The sequence below is a fragment of the Rhinoderma darwinii genome, chromosome 2 (assembly GCF_050947455.1).
Source record: "Rhinoderma darwinii isolate aRhiDar2 chromosome 2, aRhiDar2.hap1, whole genome shotgun sequence".
In the NCBI taxonomy this organism is placed as follows: domain Eukaryota; kingdom Metazoa; phylum Chordata; class Amphibia; order Anura; family Rhinodermatidae; genus Rhinoderma; species Rhinoderma darwinii.
Window position 1 is genome coordinate 370,801,973 of NC_134688.1, and position 25,236 is coordinate 370,827,208.

A 25,236-nucleotide genomic window follows, 5' to 3' on the forward strand; every position below is an offset into this window, starting at 1 on the left:
TCTATTGAAAAAAGCTCCAAAAACTGCCGTAAAAAACGCTGCGAAAAACGCAAGTGGCACAAAAAACTTCTGAAAATCAGGAGCTGTTTTCTCTTGAAAACAGCTCCGTGTTTTGAGACGTTTTTGACTCAGCAGAGTTTCTATAAGGGTATGTTCACACGCAGAGTTTTGTAAAATCAGCTTTGAACAAAGGTGATTTGTGAAATAATCGTCTTCTATTGTAATCCTCCCTCATCTCTATCTGATAATAAGGCCCACATATTTGGTATACCCATGCATGGGAGAAGTGGCAGAATGTAAAAGGAGATTAAATTTTGTCCATGGTCCATACTGCGTATGAAAAATGCTCTCGTAAACTGGCGCATTTGCTAAAAAAATGCTAATCTTATTTTGTTCCATCTTATTCAAGAAACTCTCAGAAGAAAACTGGACTGTCTAAAAATATGATAAACCCCTTGAAGAAAACCTTGTGGGGTCTACCTGTGTGAATGAAGTCATTTATGGGGTGTTTCTAATGTTTCAGCAACATTAGGCCCCCCAGAAAACAGTATGCTGCTATACATGCCTGCACAGTGAATAAAGCACACATATTGGGTATCCCCATACACGGGAGAAGTGGCAGAACGTGAAATAAGATAAATTGTATCCGTGGTCCATACTGTGTGTGATCACTGTTTGAATAAAATGTGTCATTTGCAAAATTCTTGTTTTTTAAAAAAAAATTGCCCACTTTAGAGAAAAAATTAAAGTGATGTATACTGACAAATGCCATTAAAACAAAGCCCTATCTGACCTTTAAAAAGAGTGTAAAATTCAAAGATAAACTTTATTCACCTGCAGAGTTTTATTTACCTAAAAAAGCACATAGCAAAATTGTGAAATTGGGGAAACAGGACCATTACCTTTTTTCTTACTTAAAACGAAAATATTAAAAAAAAAATGTTTTTGCTATTTTTTTTACACTTACTAGGGGGCTTGAAGGCCGGATCATCTCATCCCCTGTACAGTATACTGTACTACTTATGTAGTGCAGTGTATTGTTAGGGCTTGTCCACAAATAGCGGAATTGCTGTGTTTTTTTCCATCTGGAATTGCAGAGGGAAAAAACACATCAGAATACAGTAGCAGCAAAGTGGATGAGATTGAACAAATCTCATACGCACGCTGCGTAAATTCTGTGCGGAAAAAACGCTCAGAAATGGACCTGCGGTGCAGAATTTTATTTTGCAGTATGTCAATTGTATTTGCGTAATGGCTGCATATTTGCTGCGGGTTTTCCCCATTGAATTCAATAGGGAGGTAAAACCTGCAACAAATAGCAGTTGTTGCATTTTTTGTGGCGGGTTTCTTAGCGATTCCTCCTAAAAAAACGCAACTCTGAAAAAAACCCCCATCTATACTTACCTAGGAGTCTGCGTTTCTTCCTCCAGGTCGGCCTCCTGGGATATCGCTTCATCCCCTGTGACCGCCACTGTCGACAATCACAGGCTGTAGCGGCGGTGACATGGATGAAACGTCATCCCATTTGTCCACCACTACAGAGGGTTTCGACTGTAATATACAGCTGACATCCAGCTGCAACGGCGGCAATCACAGTTACAGGCCAATCACAGGCTGCAGCAGTCTCCTAGGATGAAATGTCATTCCCAGGAGTTCGGCCTGCTAAAAGGCCGGTTAATGCAGCAGTTTTCCACAGAGGATATTCCGGATGAAAGGCATGTGAACACAGCCTACTGTAATTTTTAAACTAACAGCCTATTAATAATAGACTAATAGACTTCTGTACATGGCCGAACAGGAAGCCAGTGCTAGGCTTCCTGGTTGCCATAGCAACCATCTGCATTCCGCGATGGCTTGCAGGGGGCCGTTGGCATTTAAGGGGTTAAACGGCGACGATCTGAAGTAACTATGATCGGCGCGGTTGCAGCGGGATGTCAGCTGAATATTACAGCCGAAACACACTGCAGATGGCCCGGGCACAGCTCCTGTGCCCGCTTCATCTTCAGGATATGGCTGTGCGCCCATTTGCTGTAAGGGTATGTTTACACGCAGTGTTTTCAGATGTATTTCGGGCATTTTACGCCTCGAATTACACCTGAAAAAACGCCCCTAATACGCCTACAAACATCTGCCCATTGCTTTCAATGGTAATTACGGTGTTCTGACTTAATTTTACGCGTCGTTGTCAAAATACGGTGTGTAAAATGACGGCTTGTCAAAAGAAGTGCAGGCCGTAAAATACGCAGCGAAAAACGCGAGTTGCAACAAAAACGTCTGAAAATCAGGAGCTGTTTTCGCCTGAAAACAGCTCCATATTTTCAGACGTTTTTAGTCACTGAGTGTGAACATACCCTTAGTGTTCCTTAATATGGACGTACAGTCACATCCATTTGCAGAAAGGGGTAAATAATGCTTAAGTTTTTTAGTGTTTTTTGATTCTGTTTAAATTCCTAGAAAAATTCTGTGTGTGAGGTAGGCCTAAGGCTGGGTTCACACAGAGTTTTTTGAAGGTGGAAAATGTGCCTCAAAATTCCGTTTGGCATTTTGAGGCAGATTTTCCTCTGCCTGCACGTCGATTTTCCTCTGCCTGAAATACGCTGTCTCTGCCTCCAATTGATGTCAATGGGAGGTCAGAGGCGTAACCGCGCGAAGATAGGGCATGTCCCTTCTTTCTTCTGCGAGACGGTTTTATTGCTCGCGGGAGCAAACTGCCTCCGCCTCCCATTGAAATCAATGGGAGGCATTTTCGGCCGTTTTTTGGCGAGTTTTGCAGAGCGATTTCCGCGCCAAAAAAAAACTTGTCAAAAAACTCAGTGTGGACTCACCCCAAAAAGTGTGTGTATTTTGCGCGCGTAAAAAATGCAGCGTTTTACCTGCGTCGCAGTTCCATGTGAGATCGGTGTATGGTGCTTGTCAGTGTTTTTTTACGCGCATATGTCATGCGTTTTTTTACGTCAGCAAAATACATGGAAGGAGGTTGTTTTCTTTTTCTGATCATTTCTTGAGCAGCAGTTGCGGGAATCACGCACAGCACACAGATGTGCATCCGTGTGCTGTCCGTGATTTTCACACACCCATTGACTTGACATGTGTGATGCGCAAAAAACGTACAAGTATAGGACATGCAGTGAGTTTCACGCAGCGGACACTGAATGTCTGAATGGCCCCATTGACTTGCATAGGTTCGTGTGATGTGCGTTGTTTTAACGCGCGTAACACGGATGTGAAATACGCTCATGTAAATAAGGCCTTAGGATGTATCCACACGTCCAGATTTTGTTCAGATTTTTTTATGCAGTTTTTGAAGAAAAACCACGAGTGGATTCAAATAAGAAAAGTAGTCTCTATCCTTTCTTTCTCTACCTTTATGACGTACATCTGGTTTTTGCGATAAAATCTGCATTAAAAAAAACCAATACCTGCATGTGTTAATACACCCTTAGGCCAGAATCAGACACACAGTTTTTGTTGCAGTTTTCTAAACCAAACCTAAAAACCCAAAACCGTATGTGTGACCCTGGCCTTAGGCCAGGAATACACACACAAGTTTTACCATACCTTCAGCGAAACAGTCCCAGATTCCGGGCGGGGTCCCGATGTCCCGGGCGACCGGTCGTATGTCCCAATAGAATCCGCGGCCAGGGCATTGCCCAGGCCATGGCTGGGGATTACGCTTCTAGAGAAGCCCCTGATGTCACCGTTCATATAAGGACAGTGACATCAGGGGCTCCTTCTGGAGCGGAATACCCGACCACAGCTTGGTCAATGCTTTGGCTGGGGATTCCACTCCTAGAGGGAGCCCCAATAGTGTAATCTACAGGGGGGGGGGGGGTAGCGCTATCTACAGGGGGATGTGGCACTCTCTACATCAGCACTGTGGCACTATATGGCCATTTTCTGCAGGGGACACTGGTGCTAACTACATGAGCACTGTGTGTGACACTATCTACATGAGCACTGTGTGTGACACTATCTACATGAGCACTGTGGCACTATGTTTTCACTGGCACTAGGGGCTTCTGTGGTGGCACTATACTGTGTGGTGGCAGCTAAGGGGGCATTATACTGTATGGGGGCAGCTAAGAGGCATTATATTTCATGGGGCATTATACTATATGGGGGCAGCAATTGGGGGCATTACACTGTGGGGAGGCACTATGGGAGCATGATACTGTGGGTGCTGAACCAGTTGTGTATGGGTGGGGTGAGAGGCATGGCATCGGTTGTCTCTCTTTGCGATACTTGAAAATTGGGAGGTATGGTTTTACTGCAGTTTTTGGCTCCGTTTTGAAGCAAGATCAGAATTGGATTCAAAAGGAAGGAAAGGTATAAATAAAAGACTGATGCATCTCTATTCTGATGTGTCCACTCCTGTGTTTCACTAAAATAAAAATTGACCACCAAAAACTACTTCAAAATGATGTGTGTGTGATTCAGGCCTTAGGGTGGTTTTACACGTGCCGTTTTGATGCAGGTTTTGATGCAGTACGGTCCACGGTTTTACGGACACATTCAGTGCTATGTATGGGTGTCTGTGCCGTAGAACTGTGCCGGGAATTATAAAGCATGTCCGTTTTTTTGTGTTTAACGGCCCGTGCTCCCATACATCCCATGTATGCGAGCACAGCCCGAAAATGCGGATGGCCATCAATCGCTAACCGTTATTACGGGCACAGTCGTGTGCATGGGGCCTGGCATTTAGGGAAAACTCCATTACAAAATTCAGAAACAAGTATTTTATTGTATTTAAAATTCCCTCAAAATAGTGTGGTTTCCAACTTCAATGGTGCAAACAGGTGTTTGGTGTCCTGTTCACCACAAAGTATCTTCTGCGCTCTGTGGTAAATGCTTAACCCTTGGAGACACAGCCAATTTTGGTCTTGTGAACACAGCCCATTGTTTCAAATCTGACATGTCAGTTTATGTGGCAATAACTTTGCAATGGTTTTTCTTATCCAAGTGATCCTTGGGGCATATTGAATTATATGTTAGTGGAAAAATTTGGTCAACAAATTTAGTATTTATTTGTATAAAACACCAAAATTTTCATAAAATTTGAAAAACGTAACATTTTTATAAATTTAAATGTATCTGCTTGTAAGGCCTTATTCACAAGAAGTTTTGGAAACTCGGACATGAAAAACAGCCGTTTTTCACGTCCGAGTTTCTCCTGTGTGGGACCCGTTTTCACGGATCCCCATAGACTTGTCTCTATGGGGATCCGTGAAAACGGAGGAAAATAGGATATGTTCTATTTTTAAACGGACCCTTCACACGGTCCGTTGAAACAACGGCCGTGTGAACGGCCCCATTGAAAACATGCGTCCGTGTGGCGGCCATTGTTTTAACGGCCATCACATGGACCTATTCAACGGTTGTGTGAATAAGCCCTTAGACAGATAGTAATAACACACAAAATAGTTACTAGTTAACATTTCCCATATGTCTACTTTATGTTTGCATCGTTTTTTTGAACATCCTTTTATTTTTCTAGAACGTTAGGAGGCTTATAACTTTAACAGCAATTTCTCACATTTTCAAGAAAATTTCGAAAACCAATTTTTTTAGGGACCAGTTCAGTTCGGATGTGGCTTTGAGAGCCTTATATATTAGAAACCCCCCATAAGTCACCAGATTTTAAAAACTACGCCCCCTTAAAGTATTCAAAACAGCATTTATAACATTTCTTAACCATTTAGGTGTTTCACAGGTATTACAGAAAATCTACAAATTTTTTTATTTTTTTAAAAAATCCATTTTTATACATTTTTTCCTGTAACACAGAAGGTTTTACCAGAGAAACACAACTCAATATTTATTACGCAGGTTCTGCAATTTTTAGAAATATCCCACATGTGGCCCTAGTGTGCTAATGGACTGAAGCACCGGCCTCAGAATCAAAGGTGCACCTAGAGGATTTTGAAGCCTTCTTTTTATTAGAATATATTTTAGGCACCATGTCAGGTTTGAAGAGGTCTTGTAGTGCCAAAACATAGGAAACATCCCCAAAAAGAGACCATTTTGGAAATTACACCCCAAGGAATTTATCTAGGGGTATAGTGAGCAATTTTACCCCACAGGTTTTTTGATAAATATATTTAAATTACGCCGTGAAAATCAAATTTTTTTTTCTCATAAAATGTGGTTTTAGCACAGATGTTTTCATTTCAATTAGGAATAAAAGGAGAAAAAGCACTCCAACATTTGTAAAGAAATTTCTCCCACGTACGGCAATACCCCATATGTTCTCAAATGTTCTCATTAACTGCTTATTGGACACATGGCAGAAATGAAGGAGCACCATTTGGCTTTTGGAGCTCAAAATTTGATGTAATGGTTTTTGGATGCCATGTCGCATTTGCAAAGCCTCTGAGGGGCCAAAACGGTGGAAACACATGAAAAGTGACACCATTTGGAAAACTACACCACTTAAGGAATTAATCTATGGGTTTAGGGAGAATTTTCATCCAGAAAAACATTTTTTTTTAATTTATTTTTTACAATACAATGTAATTTTTTTTAATTTCCACAAGGAAAAACGAAAAAAAAAAAATAAATCCATGAAATATGTAAAACATTTTCTCCAACGTATGGCAATACCCCATATGTGGTCATAAACTGCTGTTTGGGCACATGGCAGGGTTTCAGAATGGAAGGAGCACCATTTTTCTTTTGGATCTCAAATTTTGTTGGAATGGTTTTCGGGTGCAATGTCGCATTTGCAAAGCCCCTGAGGGACCAATACAGTGAAAACTCCCAAAAAGCGACCTCATTTGAGAAGCTAGACCCCACAGGTCTTTTGCAGAATTTATTGGAATAAGGGCGGATTTACACGAACGTGTAATACGTCTGTGCAACGCACGTGATTTTCACGCGCATCGCACAGACCTATGTTAGCCTATGGGGCCGTGCAGACAGTCCGTGATTTTCACGCAGCGTGTGTCCGCTGCGTGAAACGCACGACATGTCCTATATTTCTGCGCTGTTCGCGCATCACGCACCCATTGAAGTCAATGAGTGCGTGAAAATCACGTGCAGCACACGGAAGCACTTCCGTGGGACGCGCGGGATTCGCGCAACAGCAGTAAGAAGTAAGATTGAAAACATGTATGTTTACAAACATACAAACAGTGTCATAATGATGGCGGCTGCGCGAAAATCACGCAGCCGTGCATCATATGGGGATGACACACGGAGCTGTTAAGTGCCTTTTGCGCGTGCAAAACGCCGCATTTTTTGCGCGCACAAAACGCACACGCTCGTGTAAATCCGCCCTTAGGCTGTCAAAATGGAAAGCTAAATTTTTTTACACTAAATTATAGAATTTTGTCATTTTTACAAGGGATAAAGGAGAAAAAGAACTCCAACATTTGTGAAGCAATCTCTCCCGAGTACGGCAATACCCCATATGTGGTTTTAAACTGCTGTTTGGACAAACGGCAGGGTTCAGAAAGGCAGGAGCGATATTTTGCATGCCGATTTTGCTGTATTGGTTTTTAGGCGCCATGTCGCATTTTGAGAATCCCTCAGGTACGAGTACAGCAGAAATCTCTGAGAAGCAACTCAATTTTGGAAACTAAACCCCTCAGGGCACTCATCTAGGAGTGTAGTGAGCATTTTGTGCCCAGAGGAGTTTCCTAGATTTTATTAGAATTAGACAGTGAAAATTACAAATTTTAATTTTTCCATAAATATCTAGATTTAGATCCCAATTTTTAATTTTCACAGGGGTTAATAGAAGAAAAAACCACCCCAAAATGCATTATTCAATATCTCCCGAGTATGGCAATACCATATATGTGGTCGTAAACTGCTGTTTGAGCACATGGCAGGGTTCAGAAAGAAAGGAGCGCCATTTGGCGCTCAGATATTAAATGGATTGCTGCTTGAGCGCCATGCCACATTTGCAAAGCCCCTGAGGTACCAGAGTACAGTGGAAACCCACGGGAAATGACCCCATTTTGGAAACTACACCCCTCAAGGCATTTATCATTTGTCTGGACATAGGACAGGGCTCATAAGTGAATGAGCACCATGCACATTTGAGTCCTATTTTGATGATTTTCACAGCGTTGCCCCACAATTGCAGGGCTCTGAGGTCAAATAGTGAAACAAATCCCCCAGAATTGACACCATTTTGGAAACTACACCCCTCATGGAAATTTTTTAAGGGGTACAGTAAGCACAGGTGTTTTTTTTTTCCCATTAGAAATGACTGCACAGCGGATGGTGCAAAGCGAAAATTAAATATTTTACTCAGATATGTAATTTCAGTGCCCAATATGTGGTGCCTAGCTTGTGCCACTATGAAAAGACAGCTCTCTAATTATTATGCCGTGTTTCCTGGCTTTAGATACTCCCTATAAGTTGCCCTAATCTTTTACCTGGACATACGACAGGGTTCAGGAGTGAAAAAACACCATGTGCATTTGAGGTCATTTTGATGATTTATGCATCATTGGCCAACAATTGCTGGGCTCTGAGGTCAAATAGTAAAACAAACCCCCAGGAAGTGACCCTATTTTGGAAACACCCCTCAAGGCATTTATCAAGAAGGAATTCATGCACAGCGGATAGTGCAAAGTGAAAATTGCAATTTTCCACTGATATGCCATTTTAGTGCCCAATATGTTGTGCCCAGTTTGTGCCACCGAAGTCAAATACCTCATAATCTGTTAATCAGGTTCTCCTGGGTATGACAATACCATATATGTGGCGGTAAACTGATGTTTGGGCACACTATAAGGTTTAGAAGAGAGGGAGCGCTATTTGACTTTTGGAGCGCAGATTTTGCTTGATAATTGTTCTGTTTGGGGTATTGCTGGTATTTCAGTTTATAATGTGGGGGCTTATGTAAGCTGGACGGAGTACATCAGGGCATAATAAGATGGTATAATAATGCGGTAAATAAATAATTATTCACAGATGTGTGGCCAGTGTCGCAATGATAAATGGTGCCCAATCTTATCCGCTTTTGGAACACTCTGCACATTTTGTGTCACCACATTCTGAGAGCCAGAACTTCTTTATTTTTTCTTCACTGGAGCTGTGTGAGGGCTTATTTGTTGCGGGACAATCTGTAGTTTTCATTGGTACCATTTTGGGTTACTTGCGATTTTTTTATCACTTTTTATTCCATTTTTTGTGAAGCAACGTGACAAAAAAAATAATTCTGTTTTTTTTTTTTATTGTCGTTTTTTTGCAGCGTTCATTAAGCGCTATAACTGACATATTGACTTTATTATGCATGTCAATATAATTACGGTGATGCCATATGTATATCGTTTTTTTATGTTTTACAGCGTTGCCACAATAAAATCACTTTTGTTTTTAATCGTTTATTTTTTGGGTTGCCATATTCTAAGAGCCATAACTTTTTTCGTTTTGTGTCGAGAAGGCTGTGTAAGGGCTTGTGTTTGTGGGACGGGTTGTAGTTTTTATTGGTACCATTTTGGGCTACATGCGACCAGTGATTCCGGCATGGTCTTTTATTATTTTTTTTACGGCGTTCACCGTGCGGGAAAAAGATTCTTATAATTTTATAGTTGGGGTCGTTACGGACGCGGCAATAACAAATATGTGTACTTTTTTAATGGTTTCAGTTTTTTCCTATAATAAAAACGTTATTATGGGTAAAAAGGCATTATTGTTTATGTAACTTGAAACGTAATTTTTTTATTTAACATTTTTACAAACTTTTTTTTACTTTTTTTTTTTTTGTCCCACTAGGGGACTTGAAGGCCTGAAGCCCTAATCGCTATTCTAATACACTGCACTACATACACTGGCAGCCAGTACTTGGCACCCAGGAGGCTGTTGTTAGGCCTCCGGTTGTCATAGCAACCACCGGCACCCCCGCAATTGCATCACAGGGGTGCCGATGGCATACAAACCAACTATCATTCTAAGAAAAGATGCTCCAGCGATTTTATTTCATGGGGAATACAAGAATTTACTAACACAGACATGTCAGGAGAGCTGGCAGTTCCACTTTAAACATTTCTTCTAATTCGAAAAATTGACAGCTAATACAAATAAGTATGCATTTCCTAATCTAATCAGATGAAAACTTGTTTATACCATAAGAAGCATTCAGGGCCATTAAATAATTGTTTATGTTACTGCAAGAATTTGTAGAGGAGATATTTTGGCTCTCTTGGTTTGGTGCAATAATTTGATTCGATCCTGTCCTGTACGCAGTCAATGTATTCGGTGTTACATTTGTCACACCTGCAGCTCACAGCTAAAGGGTAAGTAAACAGTGGATTTACATGCATAGGGCAACCAGGAACAGAGACAGTCTTGTGGATATATTCATGGTAGGTACAGACATTCTGACTTGACATGGTCTTTAGTTGTCTTCCTTTCACATTTGGGTCCTGTGGAGAAACAATAACATGCTTAGCTGCGAAGATAGTTACATCTAGAAATATTTTATATGATATTCTGTAACCCATTACAACTGGTCACATTTAGGTCTTTTAACCCTGGTTTGCTGACAGCTAGTTACTGGGAGGGGTTCCACACCATAATTTACTCTCTGAGTTGTTACACCTAGTCCAACCGGATGTACTGTCAGTGTAAAATGGCTTTCTGTATTATGTACTGTATAGTGGGCCTCTTAGTTGTGTGATATTCAGTTTAGTGGATTAAGTTTTTCACAAAACGCAGTGAAAGCATATATATATATATATATATAATTTTTTTAATACAGACATACATAATTAAGGCTTGCAAACCAGGAATGCAGGCAGGTATTATTATGCATACTGAGGCATTTCGATACAGGTCATGATGATGGCATAGTGCCTCGCAGGGAGGGAAATTATCAACCTTTCTACGAAAGTTTTCTGGCATAGAAAAGTCACAATAGAGTCCAAACATCGCAATTTGCGTCATCACCTCCTAGCTGGCTTAGACTTCACTCTGTGGTGTTTGTTACCTAGTTCCTCCAGTGGCCTAGCTATAGGTGTTGCAGCGGTTGCAGGGGCGGGAGGCAGCACAGATACTGTACTTAAAGAGGCTCTGTCGCCACATTAAAAGTGGCCTATCTTCTACATAATACGATCGGCGCTGTAATGTAGATTACAACAGTGTTTTTTATTTAGAAAAACGATCATTTTTGACGGAGTTATGACCTATTTTTAGCTTTATGCTAATGAGTTTCTTAATGCCCAACTGGGCGTGTTTTACTTTTTGACCAAGTGAGCGTTGTGGAGAGAAGTGTATGACGCTGACCAATCAGCGTCATACACTTCTCTCCATTCATTTACACAGCACATAGTGATCTTACTAGAACACTATGTGCAGCCACATACACACACACACACACTAACGTTACTAAAGTGTCCTGAGAGTTAATCGACATGACTACCAACCAGAACGTGATGTCTATTCAGAATCCTGACACTTCGCTAACGTTTGTGTGTCATTTACAGCAAAGCAAGCGTAATCTCGCGAGATTACGCTGTAAATGGCAGCCCAGCTTGATCTCGATGTGCTGTGCTGTAAATCACACACAAATGTTACAGAAGTGTCAGGATTCTGAATAGACATTGCATCCTGGCTGGTAGTGATGCCATATTATCTAGAAGATAGGGCATTTATAATGCGGTGACAGAGCCTCTTTAAAGGGAATGTGTCGCTAGAATTTTTTTTTTTTCTTCAGTTAATACACATTGTTACACACATTGTTTTAATTTTTCACAAGTCAGGAAATATTATAAATTAGATTCTAATTTATAACATTTCCATGTGCTGGTCACTAGACGGAGCAATTCCCAAAATTGCAGCATTGGCAATGTGATAAAGCAACCTCATTGCTTTATGCTGCAAATTTGGAGTAGACACACTCGCTCTAGTGTCCTCACACAATCCCCCCTCCTTTATCCTGGCTAGTGCCAGGAGAAAGGAGGGGGTTGAATGTTCAAACCTCCTACACTGTGTGCCGCCATTTTATGAGCAAATGCACAGTGTAGGAGGATTAGATACAGTGGTAATCAGACAGTATAACACAAACATACACAAACATAATACACATATCACATACACAAACATAACTTACCTGCTCCTACTGCCGCCTCCGCTCCTAGTCCTTGCGTTTAGGCTGCCTTGAACATATGACCGGAAGCCACGACCAGAAGTCGTCATCTTACTGTCTGGCCGCAGCTTCTGGTCCACATGAAAATGGCGCCGGATATCGCTCTTCAAAAGACCTTCCTTTTGGTCTGTGTGGGAGCGATGCATGCGCCGTTCCCACACAGACGGCGTACGCTATAGTGAATGGAACGGCTCCCGTTCGCATTCTCTATGGGGATGCATGTGCCGTATTCCATCTCTGTATGTGTCGTTAATTGACACGTACAGAGATGAAAAAAAAAAAAAAAAAAAGACAGCCCCATAGAGAAGTAAAAAGTAAGAAAAATGTAAAAACTACAACACAATAACACAAATAAATAAAATTAATTTTAATACCATACTAAAAGCAATATTACACTACCGTTCAAAAGTTTAGGGTCACTTAGAAATTTCCTTATTTTTGCAAGAGAAGCACAGTTTTTTTCAATGAAGATAACATTAAATTAATCGGAAATACACTCTATACATTGTTAATGTGCTAAATGACTATTGTAGCTGCAAACGTCTGGTTTTTAATGCAATATCTACATAGGTGTATAGAGGCCCATTTCCAGCAACCATCACTCCAGTGTTCTAATGCTACATTGTGTTTGCTAACTGTGTTAGAAGGCTAATGGATATGAAAACACTTGAAAACACTTGTGCAATTATGTTAGCACCGCTGTAAACAGTTTTGCTGTTTAGAGGAGCTATAAAACTGACCTTCTTTGAGCTAGTTGAGAATCTGGAGCATCACATTTGTGGGTTCGATTAAACTCTCAAAATGGCTAGAAAAAGAGAGCTTTCATGTGAAACTCGACAGTCTATTCTTGTTCTTAGAAATGAAGGCTATTCCATGCGAGAAATTGCCAAGAAACTGAAGATTTCCTACAACGGTGTGTACTACTCCCTTCAGAGGACAGCACAAACAGGCTCTAACCAGAGTAGAAAGAGAAGTGGGAGGCCCCGCTGCACAACTGAGCAACAAGACAAGTACATTAGAGTCTCTAGTTTGAGAAATAGACGCCTCACAGGTCCTCAACTGGCAGCTTCATTAAATAGTACCCGCAAAACGCCAGTGTCAACGTCTGCAGTGAAGAGGCGACTCCGGAATGCTGGCCTTCAGGGCAGAGTGGCAAAGAAAAAGCCATATCTGAGACTGGCTAGTAAAAGGAAAAGATTCATATGGGCAAAAGCACACAGACATTGGACAGAGGAAGATTGGAAAAAATTGTTATGGACAGACTAATCGAAGTTTGAGGTGTTTGGATCACACAGAAAAACATTTGTGAGACGCAGAACAACTGAAAAGATGCTGGAAGAGTGCCTGACGCCATCTGTCAAACATTGTGGAGGTAATGTGATGGTCTGGGGTTGCTTTGGTGCTGGTAAAGTGGGAGATTTGTACAAGGTAAAAGGGATTTTGAATAAGGAAGGCTATCACTCCATTTTGCAACGCCATGCCATACCCTGTGGACAGCGCTTGATTGGAGTCAATTTCATCCTACAACAGGACAATGACCCAAAGCACACCTCCAAATTATGCAAGAACTATTTAGGGAAGAAGCAGGCAGCTGGTATTCTATCTGTAATGGAGTGGCCAGCGCAGTCACCAGATCTCAACCCCATAGGGCTGTTATGGGAGCACCTTGACCGTATGGTACGCAAGAAGTGCCCATCAAGCCAGACCAACTTGTGGGAGGGGCTTCTGGAAGCATGGGGTGAAATTTCTCCAGATTACCTCAGCAAATTAACAGCTAGAATGCCAAAGGTCTGCAATGCTGTAATTGCTGCAAATGGAGCATTCTTTGACAAAAGCAAAGTTTGAAGGAGAATATTATTATTTCAAATAAAAATCATTATTTCTAACCTTGTCAAAGTCTTGACTATATTTTCTAGTCATTTTGCAACTCATTTGATAAATATAAGTGTGAGTTTTCATGGAAAACACAAAATTGTCTGGGTGACCCCAAACTTTTGAACGGTAGTTTATATAAATTTATTTTTTCTTGTGACATCTCCCCTTTAAGTAACTCGTGTTTCTAATGTCATATAGTGACAAAAGTTCTCTTTGTTTTGTGTCTTGGGTGGGAGGGTTGTTGAAACGGACTAGGTTGGGGCTTCCTTAAAATGTAAACTTCCTCTTCCTGGCACTTCCTAGCATGAGAAACAGGGGGGGGGGGGGAGGCTTAACGAAGTCAGTGACAATCGACCAGGTCATGGACAGGTGAGCGTCACTGACTCCGCCACCCGCCATCACTTTCTGAGAGTCAGGAGAGCCAGCCCAAGTTACGGAAAGTGTATTGGGGGGATTAAAAGATTATAAGAGGTCTACCTGCTGGGACCCTGTATCTAAGTCTACCATGTATGATACTGTCTGCTGGGCCCTGTATCTAATCCTACCATTTGTGATACTGTCCGCTGGGTCCTGTAGCTAAGTCTATCATGTGTGATACTGTCCGCTGGGTCCTGTAGCTAAGTTTATCATGTGGGATACTGTCTGCTGGGCCCTGTATCTAATCCTATCATGTGTCCAAGAAGAATATGGGCAGCACAGTAGAACAAAACCTCCAGGGTAACCGGGTGCAAGCCTCCAGGGATCAGACTTGTAAATCCCCAAATGTAGACAAAAAATAGAAAAAGAGGCAGCACTCCAAGGATCGTATCAAATGAGAATAATTTAATCACCCATCAGTGCAGTAGGATGCAAAATCACACGCATTATGTGTGATACTGTCCGCTGGGCCGTGTAGCTAAGCCTATCATGTGTGATACGATCAGCTGGGCCCTGTAGCTAAGCCTACCATGTGTGATACTGTCCGCTGGGCCCTGTAGCGAATACTATTATGTGTGATACTGTCTTCTGAGCCTCTGTATTTAATCCTATCCATAACCATAGAGGTCGTAGTGATATAGATGTGCTGTCTCCGATCGATAGATAGATAACTAAATAAATTATATATATATATATGTATATATATATATATATACACATATACATACACACACACACACACACACACACACACACTAAAATAAGCAGCACTCAATGTCCAAAATCCACCATGTAAATGGGTGCAAGCACATAATCCTGATCCCAGGATTGTAAGTATATATAGAAGAAATACCACAGCACACCTGTGGGATGCATGCTTGAAAAAGGCCCCATAGTAGGACAGAAACGTTGCGGCTGTGTTGGCTGAATAAATCACTCTCTTGATTATATCGGTGTGCTGTGGGATTTCTTTATATATATATATATATATATATATATATATATATATATATATATCCAAGAAATAGAGAATGAAGCAGCACTCAAAAACACTTGGGTTTATTCATCCAACATCTACTACAACGTTTCACCCTCTCTACGAAGGCTTTTTCAAGTCTTCATATAGAGGGTGAAATGCTGTAGTGGATGTTGGATGAATAAACCCAAGCATTTTTGAGTGCTGCTTCATTCTCTATTTTTTGGATGTACGTTACACAAGGGGGGGGGGGGTCACTCCTTGTTTGAAAGCCTAGCACGGGCCTTAACAGGCAAAGGATCACAGTGCTGCTCCTGCATTTTTTTCTTGGGTGGGACATATGTGTTGGAGCTATTGCCCCTGACATATTAAGACCTTAGCAATGCCCTTGGCTGCTTTTGCTGCATCGATAGGTCACTTAGGAGACCCAGCGATGCAGCTGAAATCTGCGGGACATCCTCAATGAAGAGAAGGTGGGGGGGCCCAGGAGGAACTTTTGCATCGTGGCCTATGAGCCTTTAGCTACGCCCCTGAGTTCCTTCACACTTTTCCTCCATTTGCAGCCATTCTGTGCACAATCACTAACCCCTTCCCCCCTCTCCTAACTATGCAGCTATTTAACACATAAAGCTATTTCAGGTCCAGTGCTCCCTATAAGGTGCGTGGCTGCACGGCCGCGCAACTTCCACCTTCCAGGTTGCAGGCCACTGATGTAACTGTATAAGGCAAATGCATTCCGACTTTTAGTACCTTACACATATATACACTTTGGGCTTCTTTACACCACTGTAAAAATAAAAACGTGCAGGAAACTTACCTGTGTAGTTTATTAAACACAAAATAAAGTAATATATAAACTGGGTATTATTTAGCATTGTATGGCAGTATTCAATAATAAAAAGTTGGTAAAAAGTGCATATACATTTTTGAGATGTGTATATGCATATAGGCACCCCATCTTTTACAAAACCAACCCTGACCGCCTCACCTGCTTACACCCTGTGTGATGACTGTCATGTGAGTGGACCAGCCATTTATGAGTCGCTGCAGTGATTGTGATGTGGCCTGCTCACATTTCGGTTATCACGCAACCACGGATATAAACAATTTCACCAGTTTTTATACATTTTTCTTTATGTTCCTTGGTAGTATTCATAGCCCAAAACTAAACTAATCTCAGATTAAATTGTATGTGGCTTGTGTTGTTTATTATAGGTTATATTGATAGATTTTAAACCCCATGAGCATTAGACATTATATGTTTATATTAAAAAAAGGTAGAAAACACCATACCATTGTCTTGCAGTATCCAGAGCATATGGTGGTGTTGACAGTAATACAGTAGGAACACTCCTGCTTCTCCACATACATGATATAATCAGTCAGCATACACAGAGAAAAAGCATGCCCAAAGGCAATGCAAAAGAGAAGAGATACCATGAAAATGGCTGCCATCCTAAAAGCAAAACAGATTTTATGGTAAAATAGTTTATTAACATAAGAGTACATCAGTTCTTTTCTGTATAATATAGAAAGTCAAAGTATCTTAAAAGCTGTCACTTTGTCTTTATCTTGAAAAATGTATGAGAGCAACATGTCAGTAAACACCGTTCAGTCATAAGATTAAAACCACTGACCGGTGTAGTGAATAACATTGATTTTCATGTTACAATGGTACCTGTCAAGGGGGGATATAATAGGCAGCAAGTGAACAGTCAGTTCTTAAAGTTGATGTGCTGGAAGAAGGAAAAAATGGCCAAGTGTAAGAATCTGAGATACATTGATAGGGGCCAAATTGTGATGACTGGTCAGAGTATCTCCAAAACGGCACGTCTTCCGGAGTGTTTCCAGTATTGTACAAAACCAATATGGTGGACAACCAAAATACCCCACCTCATCATAAGCAGAAAATCATATATTTGTTATATATAGTGTATGTTGGGGGGCGGGCCCGCGCGGCCCAATCTACACATGCTGCGAATGGTGGAAACTCGCGCATTTCGGCCCAGAGCCTTCATTTGGGGGATCCCACACCTGGTATCCCCCCGAAAACGCGCGTCGGGGTGGGATACCAGGCAGGTTTCCCCTTTCACACTGATGAGTAAGATGTTCTTAGGCATGAAATAATATCTTGTTTTGCATGTTCATTGTCTGATGTCTGATAGATCCTTATATTGTGACAATAACGTAGGTGGGCTTCCCATGATTATTGTTATCACAAATGTGGATCTTTCCATTCATAATATTGGGATTCCCCCCTTATGTTTAAATTATGCTTTAACCATGTGCATGCAAAGTGCTGTATGTATTGATACATGTGATACAGTATCTTAGTTTGTATAGCATATTTACTGCCTGGCATCCATTTTTCCATCTAGTCACAATCATCCTTGCTTTTAAATTAGTGTTTTTTACATAGTTATTTAATAAAGTTTATATGTTTTACATCAATACTGGTGGATCATAGACTTCACTTTCTTGTAGGTTTTCTGTTCCCAGTATTGGTTAGCACCTACCGAAAGTGGTCCAAGGAAGGACAAATGGTGTACCGGCGACAGGATCATCGGCGGCTTTGGCTCATTGATCTGTGTGGGGAGTGAAGGCTAGACCGTCTGATCTCATCCGATCCCACAGAAGAGCTACTGAAGCACAAATTACTGAAAATGGTAATGCTGGCTATGATATAGAAAAGGGACAGAATACAAAGTGAATTGCAGCTGGCTCCATCTGGGCCTAAGTAGTCGCAGACCAGTCAGAGTTCTCATTCTGACCCCTGTCTAACCCTGAAAGCATCTACAATGGGCACGTCAGCATCAGAACTGGACCGAGAAGAGATTTCACCAGGAGCACTATGGGAAGAAGGCAAGCCGGCTGAGGCAGTGTGTTGCTCTGAGGAACCTTGGGTCTTTGCAATTACGTGGATGTTACTCTGTTACATACCACCTACCTAAACATTGTTGCAGATCAAGTACACCCCTTTATGACAACGGTATTCCCTAATGGCAGTGGCCTCTTTCAACACGATAATGCGTCCTACTACACTGCAAAAATTGCTCAGGAATGGTTTGAGGAACACAACAAGGAGTTCAAGGTGTTGACTTGGCCTCCAAATTCCTCAGATCTCAATCTGATCGAGCATCTGCTGGAATAACGACCGATCCATAGATGTCTCACCTCACAATTTAAAGGATCTGCTACTGTCTTGGTGCCAGATATCACAGGACACCTTCATAGGTCTTATAGAGTCCATGCCTTGACAGGTCCAGAACTGTTTTGGTGTACCAAGGGGGACCTATATTAGGGATGGGGTTTTAATATTATGAATGAACGGTGTATATGGATTAATTAAGCAAACTAATGATGATTAGCCACACAAAATTATGTTAGGCAAAACAGGACATAACTAGATTGCACAAAATTCACAAATGTGGTAAGACACAAACATGTGCATGTCAGGAACGTACTCTAGGGCCTGGACCTACATTTATGATTCCCCAGCATACTGTCACCATGTGCACTTTTGTTACCTACTTATGCCTGGCAGCTAATATGCCATGCCTCCTTTATAATGTTCTTTTTTATATTACTCAAGCAATATTTTTTTTCTTTTAATCAGTAGTACATGTGAATACTTTAAACGATGTAATATATATATATATATATATATATATATATATATATATATATATATATATATATATATAAAGTAGCATCTGTTAACTCAACTTCCAGCAGCTTCTAGTTTCCCTTTCCTTGCCTGCAGGATTTCTGTAAAAGTACAAAAACCTCCCTGGTTACTAAAATGCTAATTTTCAATAACACAGTAACTAAAGATGAGGAGGAGGGGGATGCAGCTGCAATCTCTCGGTCTCAGCCTGTTTGTGTGTGAGACCCCTGCTGTAAGAGGAGAGGGGATCAACAAGTGAGAGGCATTTGATTAGTTAGAGGACAAAGAACAGATCTCCAAACCAGAAAAACACCAGAAGGGGGGATTCAGACGAGCGCGATTTGCGCGCGTGCAGGCCGCGTATTTTCTGCGCATCACGCACAGCACTATAGAAGTCAATGAGGCAGTTCAAACAGTGCGTGATTCTTGCGCAGCGTTTGTTCGCTGCGTACTATACGCGACCGGTTCAAAAACTCTGCGTATTTCACGCATCACGCACCCATTGAAGTCAATGGGTGCGTGAAAATCACGCGCACCACACGGAAGCACTTCCATGGGACGAGCGCGATTCGCGCAACAGCAGTGAAAAGGATGAATGAAAACCGAAAAGCACCACGTGCTTTTCTGTTTCCGAACATCCAAACGGAGTGTCTTTGCGATGAGCGAAGCCGGACAAGCGTACCGAACTTCACCGGGTTCGGCCAAACTCGTTTTGGCCGATCCCGGCAAAAAAATTATCGGTACGCGACGTCAGGAGATAGTCACTGTCCATGGTGCTGAAAGAGTTAAACTGTTTCAGCACCATGGACAGTGACTTGCGATCCCAAAATACATTAACCTGTAAAAAAAAACCGAAGTTCTAACTTACCGATTACTCCTGTCTCCTTCCTGCAGTCCGACCTCCCGGGATGACACTTCAGTTCAAGTGACAGCTCCAGCCAATCACAGGCCAAGCACAGGCTGCAGCCAATCACAGGCTGCAGCGGTCACTTGGACTGCTGCGTCATCCAGGGAGGTGGGGCCCGATGTCAAGAGAGGCGCGTCACCAAGGACGCGTCACCAAGGACGCGTCACCAAGGCAACGGCCGGGAAGTTCTCGGTAAGTAGGAACTTTATCTTTTTTTGTTACAGGTTTTTCGCTGTTGTGTTCGGCATTCACTGTCGAGGGTGCTGAAAGATTTAGCTCTTTCAGCACCTTGGACAGTGACGGGCGTCGACAAGCCTCATCTCTATGATGCCGGCTGCGCGAAAATCACGCAGCCGCGCATCAGACACGCATGACACACGCAGCTGTCAAATGGTTTTTGCGCTCGCAAAACGCTGCGTTGTTTGCGCGCGCAAAAACGCAACGTTCGTGTGAATCTCCCCGAACAGTTATATCAAGAAAATGTGAATTTACAGAAATCAGCAGAGAGCATTAAAATACCCAAAATATGTAGGTGTTGTGATTTAACTTTTTCTGTAACAATGGGTACACTTTCAAGTGTACTTAAACTGTTTGGTTTGGAGGTACACTGCTTGCACTGTATCAAATAAATTTCCCTTAATGCGTTGACGCACCAGGACGTGCCTGTACTGCGGGTGTCAGTTGTGTATTACAGCTCACACCTCGCACTAACGGCAGGCACAGATCACTCTGATCCCGGATGTTTAACCACTTAGATGCTGCAGTCAATAGCGACTGCGGCATCAAAGCCGTTAGAAAGAGGTAGTGGCCCCTCCCCTTCAAAAGCCTATCGGTCCCCAGCGATGCGATCGCATGTTGCCGATAGTGGTCATTGCAGCCCGGGGGCCTAATGAAGCCCCCCAGGTCTGCCTTCTTTCTGCTCCTGCCTCTGGCAGGGCTTCACAGTAGCCTGTAGAAATGAGAATTCACTGCAATCGCTGGTTCAAATCCCCTAGGAGGACTAATAAAAAAAAATTAAATAGTGGTGTACCAAGTAAAAAACTTGGCATCGCCGCGTCTGTAAAAGTCCCAACTATTACAATATAACATTATTTAACTTGCACGGTCAACACTGTAAAAAAAAATAAAAAAATAGAAACGACAGAATCACTGTTTTTTGGTAACTTTACCACTCAAAAAAATTTAATCAAAAAGTCGTACCAAAAAAAAATCAAAGCTACAGCTGGTCCCGCATAAAAATAAGCCCTCACGCCACCTAATTATCAAAAAAATCAAAAAGTTATGGCTTTCAGAATGTGGCGAAATAAAACAAATTAGTTTTTTAACAAATAGTTTTATCTTTGTAAAAGTAGTATAACATTAAAAAAAAAACTATATAAATTTAGTATTGCCATAATGGTATTGTCCAGTAGAATAAAGTTAAGTTGTCGTTTCTACCGCACGGTAAAAGGCGTAAAAACAAACCCACCCAAAAAAATTGAGGAATCACAGTTTTTTCCAATTCCACCCCTCAGAGTTTTCAGTTTCCCAGTACATTATATGGTACTTTAAATGGTGCCAATAGGAATATATTTGAGGTGTTTAGCGCTTTTCTTGAATAGGTGTTGCGCGATATCTCTGGTTGTGGGGATGTGAACCACTACTTGGACGACTTTTTGTTTGTGAGCCCAGCTGCTTCTTCCCAGTATTCATTTTTGTTGAGATTGTTCCAATACATTGCTCAGCGCTTTGGGGTCCCTCTTTCTGTGGAGAAGACGGAGGGCCCTGTTACTGTGTAGTGCTTTTTGGGTATCCCCTTAAGGACGCAGCCTAGTTTGGGCCTTAAGGCTCAGAGGCCATTTTTCAAATCTGGCATATTTCACTTTATGTGGTAATAACGTCGGAATGCTTAAACCTATCCAAGCGATTCTGAGATTGTTTTCTCGTGACACTTTGGGCTTCATGTTCGTGGTAAAATTTGGTCGATATATTCAGTCTTTATTTGTGAAAAATTGCAAAATTTAGAGAAAATTTACAAAAAATAGCATTTTTCAGAATTTAAATGCATCTGCTTAAAAACAGACGGTTATACCACCCAAAATAGTTACTAGTTCACATTTCCCATATGTCTACTTTAGATTGGCATAGTTTTTTGATCATTATTTTATTTTTCTTGGACGTTACAAGGCTTAGAACATAAACAGCAATTTCTCATATTCTTAAGAAAATTTCAAAAGCCTTTTTTTGAAGGTACCAGTTCAGTTCTGAAGTGGATTTGAGGGGCCTATGTATTAGAAACCCCCATAAAACACCCCATTTTAAAAACTAGACCCCTCAAAGTATTCAAAACAGCATATAGAAAGTTTTTTAACCCTTCAGGCATTTCACAGGAATTAAAGCAAAGTGGAAATGAAATTTGCAAATTTCATTTTTTCTGCTGAATTTCAATTTTATTCAATTTTTTTCGTGTAACACTGAAGGTTTTACCAGAGAAACACTACTAAATATGTATTGTCCAGATTCTGCAGTTTTTAGAAATGTCCCACATGTGGCTCTAGTGCGCTCGTGGACTAAAACACAAGCCCCAGCAGCAAAGAAGCACCTAGTGCATTTTGAGGCCTCTTTTTTATTAGAATATATTTTAGGCAGCATGCCAGGTTTGAAGAGGCGTTGAGGTATCAAAACAATGGAAACCCACCAGAAGTGACCCCATTTTGGAAATTACACCCCTCAAGGAATTCATTTATGGTTTTTGTTATGATTTTGACCGCACAGTTTTTTCACAGCACCTATTTGAATTGGGCTGTGAAATGAAAAAAATGATATTTTTTCCAATAAGATGTAATTTTTGATCAAAATTTCTTATTTTCACAGGGAACAACATACCCCATTTTGTTGCCCAATTTGTCCTTAGTGCGGCAATACCCCATTTGTGGTGATAAACTGGCGTTTGGGCCCATGGGAGGGCTCAGAAGGAAAGGAGCGCTATGTGTTTGTTGGAGTCCAGATTTTGCTGGATTGGTTTTCTGGTGCCATGTCGCATTTGCAGAGCCCCAGAGGTATCAAAGCAATGGAAACCCACCAGAAGTGACCCCATTTTGGAAACTACACCCCTCAAGGAATTCATTTATGGTTTTTGTTATCATTTTAACCGCACAGTTTTTTCACAGCACCTATTTGAATTGGGCTGTGAAATGAAAAAAATGATATTTTTTCCAATAAGATGTCATTTTTGATCAAAATTTCTTATTTTCACAGGGAACAACATATCCCATTTTGTTGCCCAATTTGTCCTTAGTGCGGCAATACCCCATTTGTGGTGATAAACTGGCGTTTGGGCCCATGGGAGGGCTCAGAAGGAAAGGACCACCATTTGGCCTACTGGAGCTTTTCTGGTGCTAAGTCATGTATGCAGAAGCCCCTGAGGTACCAGTAGAGTTGAAACCCCCGAGAAGCGACCCCATTTTAAAAACTACTCCCCTTAAGACATTCATCTAGAGGTGTAGTGAGCAATTTGACCCCACAGGTACTGTGTAAAAGATAATGCGCAGCAGATGGTGCAGTGTGAGATTTGCAATTTTATATATATATATGCCAATTCAGTGTCCAATATATTGTGCCCAGCATGCGCCACCGGAGATATACACCCCTTAAATTGTAATGTGGGTTCTCCTGGGTACGGCAATACCCTACATGTGGCTGTTATCAGCTGCCTGGGCATACGGCAGGGCTCAGAAGGGAAAGATGAGGGGGGTAAGCTGTGCGGAGTGCATCAGGGTAAATTAAAAATCAAGGGATGTATGATACATTTTAAAACAATCTTTTATACAGAGCCCTGGTTTTTCGGGACACGTGTCACATTGGTATAATGTGTCCTCCCTTATCCCCCTCTTATAGCAGACTCTGCACCTCTTTTGACTCTTTCCCTTTCCACCGGTTTGGGGAACTTCTCCTGGAAAGTGTTGCCCTGGTACGATGCGTGTGGCCTCGCTTCCAGAAGTACTGGGTGCCCCCCCTTCCTGGTCCCTAAAGATTAGATCTTGAAATTCCAGGAAAGTTCCCCTCTGGCCTGCACATCGACGTAGCACGTACGCATTGTACAATGCCATCTGTATGATGTGCCCGGCCAGCTTCTTATACCACACCGCATGGCGCTGTAGGGCTTCAGGACTTGATTTGACAAGTCCATCCCTCCCATGTACCTATTGTAGTCCAGGATGCAGTCTGGTTTGGGGGTGGCCTTTCCTTCATATATCCTAAATCTGTAGGTATACCCTGATGCACTCTCGCACAGCTTATACATCTTCCCGCCATACCTTGGCCTCTTACCCGGCAGGTACTGGCGGAATTGAACCCTCCCTTTAAAATGTACCAGGGACTCATCAATAGAAATACACTTCTCGGGGGTGTATGCTTGGGAAAACCGGGCACTGAAACGGTCTAATAGGGGTCTCCGTTTATACAAACGGTCAAAACTGGGGTCAACTCGGGGTGGGCACAGCTCATTATCAGTATAATGTGAGAAGCGAAGTATTGCCTCATTTATTTATTTTTTTAGGTTCCAGTTCAGTTCTGAAGTTGCTTTGAGGGGCCCATATATTATAAACCCCTATCAAACACCCTATTTTAGAAACTAGACCCCTCAAAGTATTCAGAACAGCATTTAGAAAGTTTATGAACCCTTTAGGTGTTTCACAGAAATTTAGAGCAAAGTAGAGCTGAAATTTACTTTTTTTTTTTTGTCAGAAAATCCTCTTTATACCATTTTTTTTCTATAACACAAAAGGTTTTACTAGAGAAACGCAACTTAATACGTATTGCCCAGATACTGCAGTTTAGAGAAATATCCCAAATGTGGCCCTCGGGCGGTAATGGACTGAAGCACCGGCCTCCGAAGCAAAGGAGCACCTAGTGGATTTTGAGGCCTCTTTTTTATTAGGCACCATGTCCGGTTTGAAGAGGTCTTGTGGTGCGAAAACATTGTAAACCCCCCAAAAGTGACCCCATTTTGGAAACTAGACCCCTTGAGGAATCCATTGTAGTTTTCATGGGGTGCATGCGGCTTTTTGATCAGTTTTTATTCTATTTTTAGGTGGCGTGGTGACTAAAAAACAGCAATTCTACTATTGTTTTTTTATTCTATTTTTTTTACAGCGTTCACCGTGCGCTATAAATGACATATTCACTTTATTCTGCGGGGCGATACGATTATGGCGATACCAGATGTTTATAGTTTTTTTTTAAGTCTTATGGCATTTACACAATAAAATACGTTTTGTAAACAATCATTTACTTTTTGTGTTACCTTATTCTAA

General features: G+C 41.6%; 1 protein-coding gene across 2 annotated transcripts in view; it reads right to left on the minus strand.

Annotated features, from left to right (window-relative positions):
* Positions 1–5,096: 5,096 nt before the first annotated feature.
* TSHB (thyroid stimulating hormone subunit beta) overlaps positions 5,097–25,236 on the minus strand; it is a 42,046-nt gene continuing 21,906 nt past the window's right edge. The window contains exons 1-3 of one of the 2 annotated variants that reach the window (XM_075850738.1): positions 17,047–17,106; positions 16,662–16,824; positions 5,097–10,379 (exon numbers count right to left, since the gene is read on the minus strand). In XM_075850738.1, the coding sequence (XP_075706853.1) occupies positions 10,119–10,379; positions 16,662–16,823 (423 nt within the window). In that variant the 5' untranslated portion in view covers position 16,824; positions 17,047–17,106 and the 3' untranslated portion in view covers positions 5,097–10,118. Of the gene's footprint in view, positions 10,380–16,661; positions 16,825–17,046; positions 17,107–25,236 lie in introns of those variants that run through there. The other variant, XM_075850736.1, reaches the window with a different exon arrangement.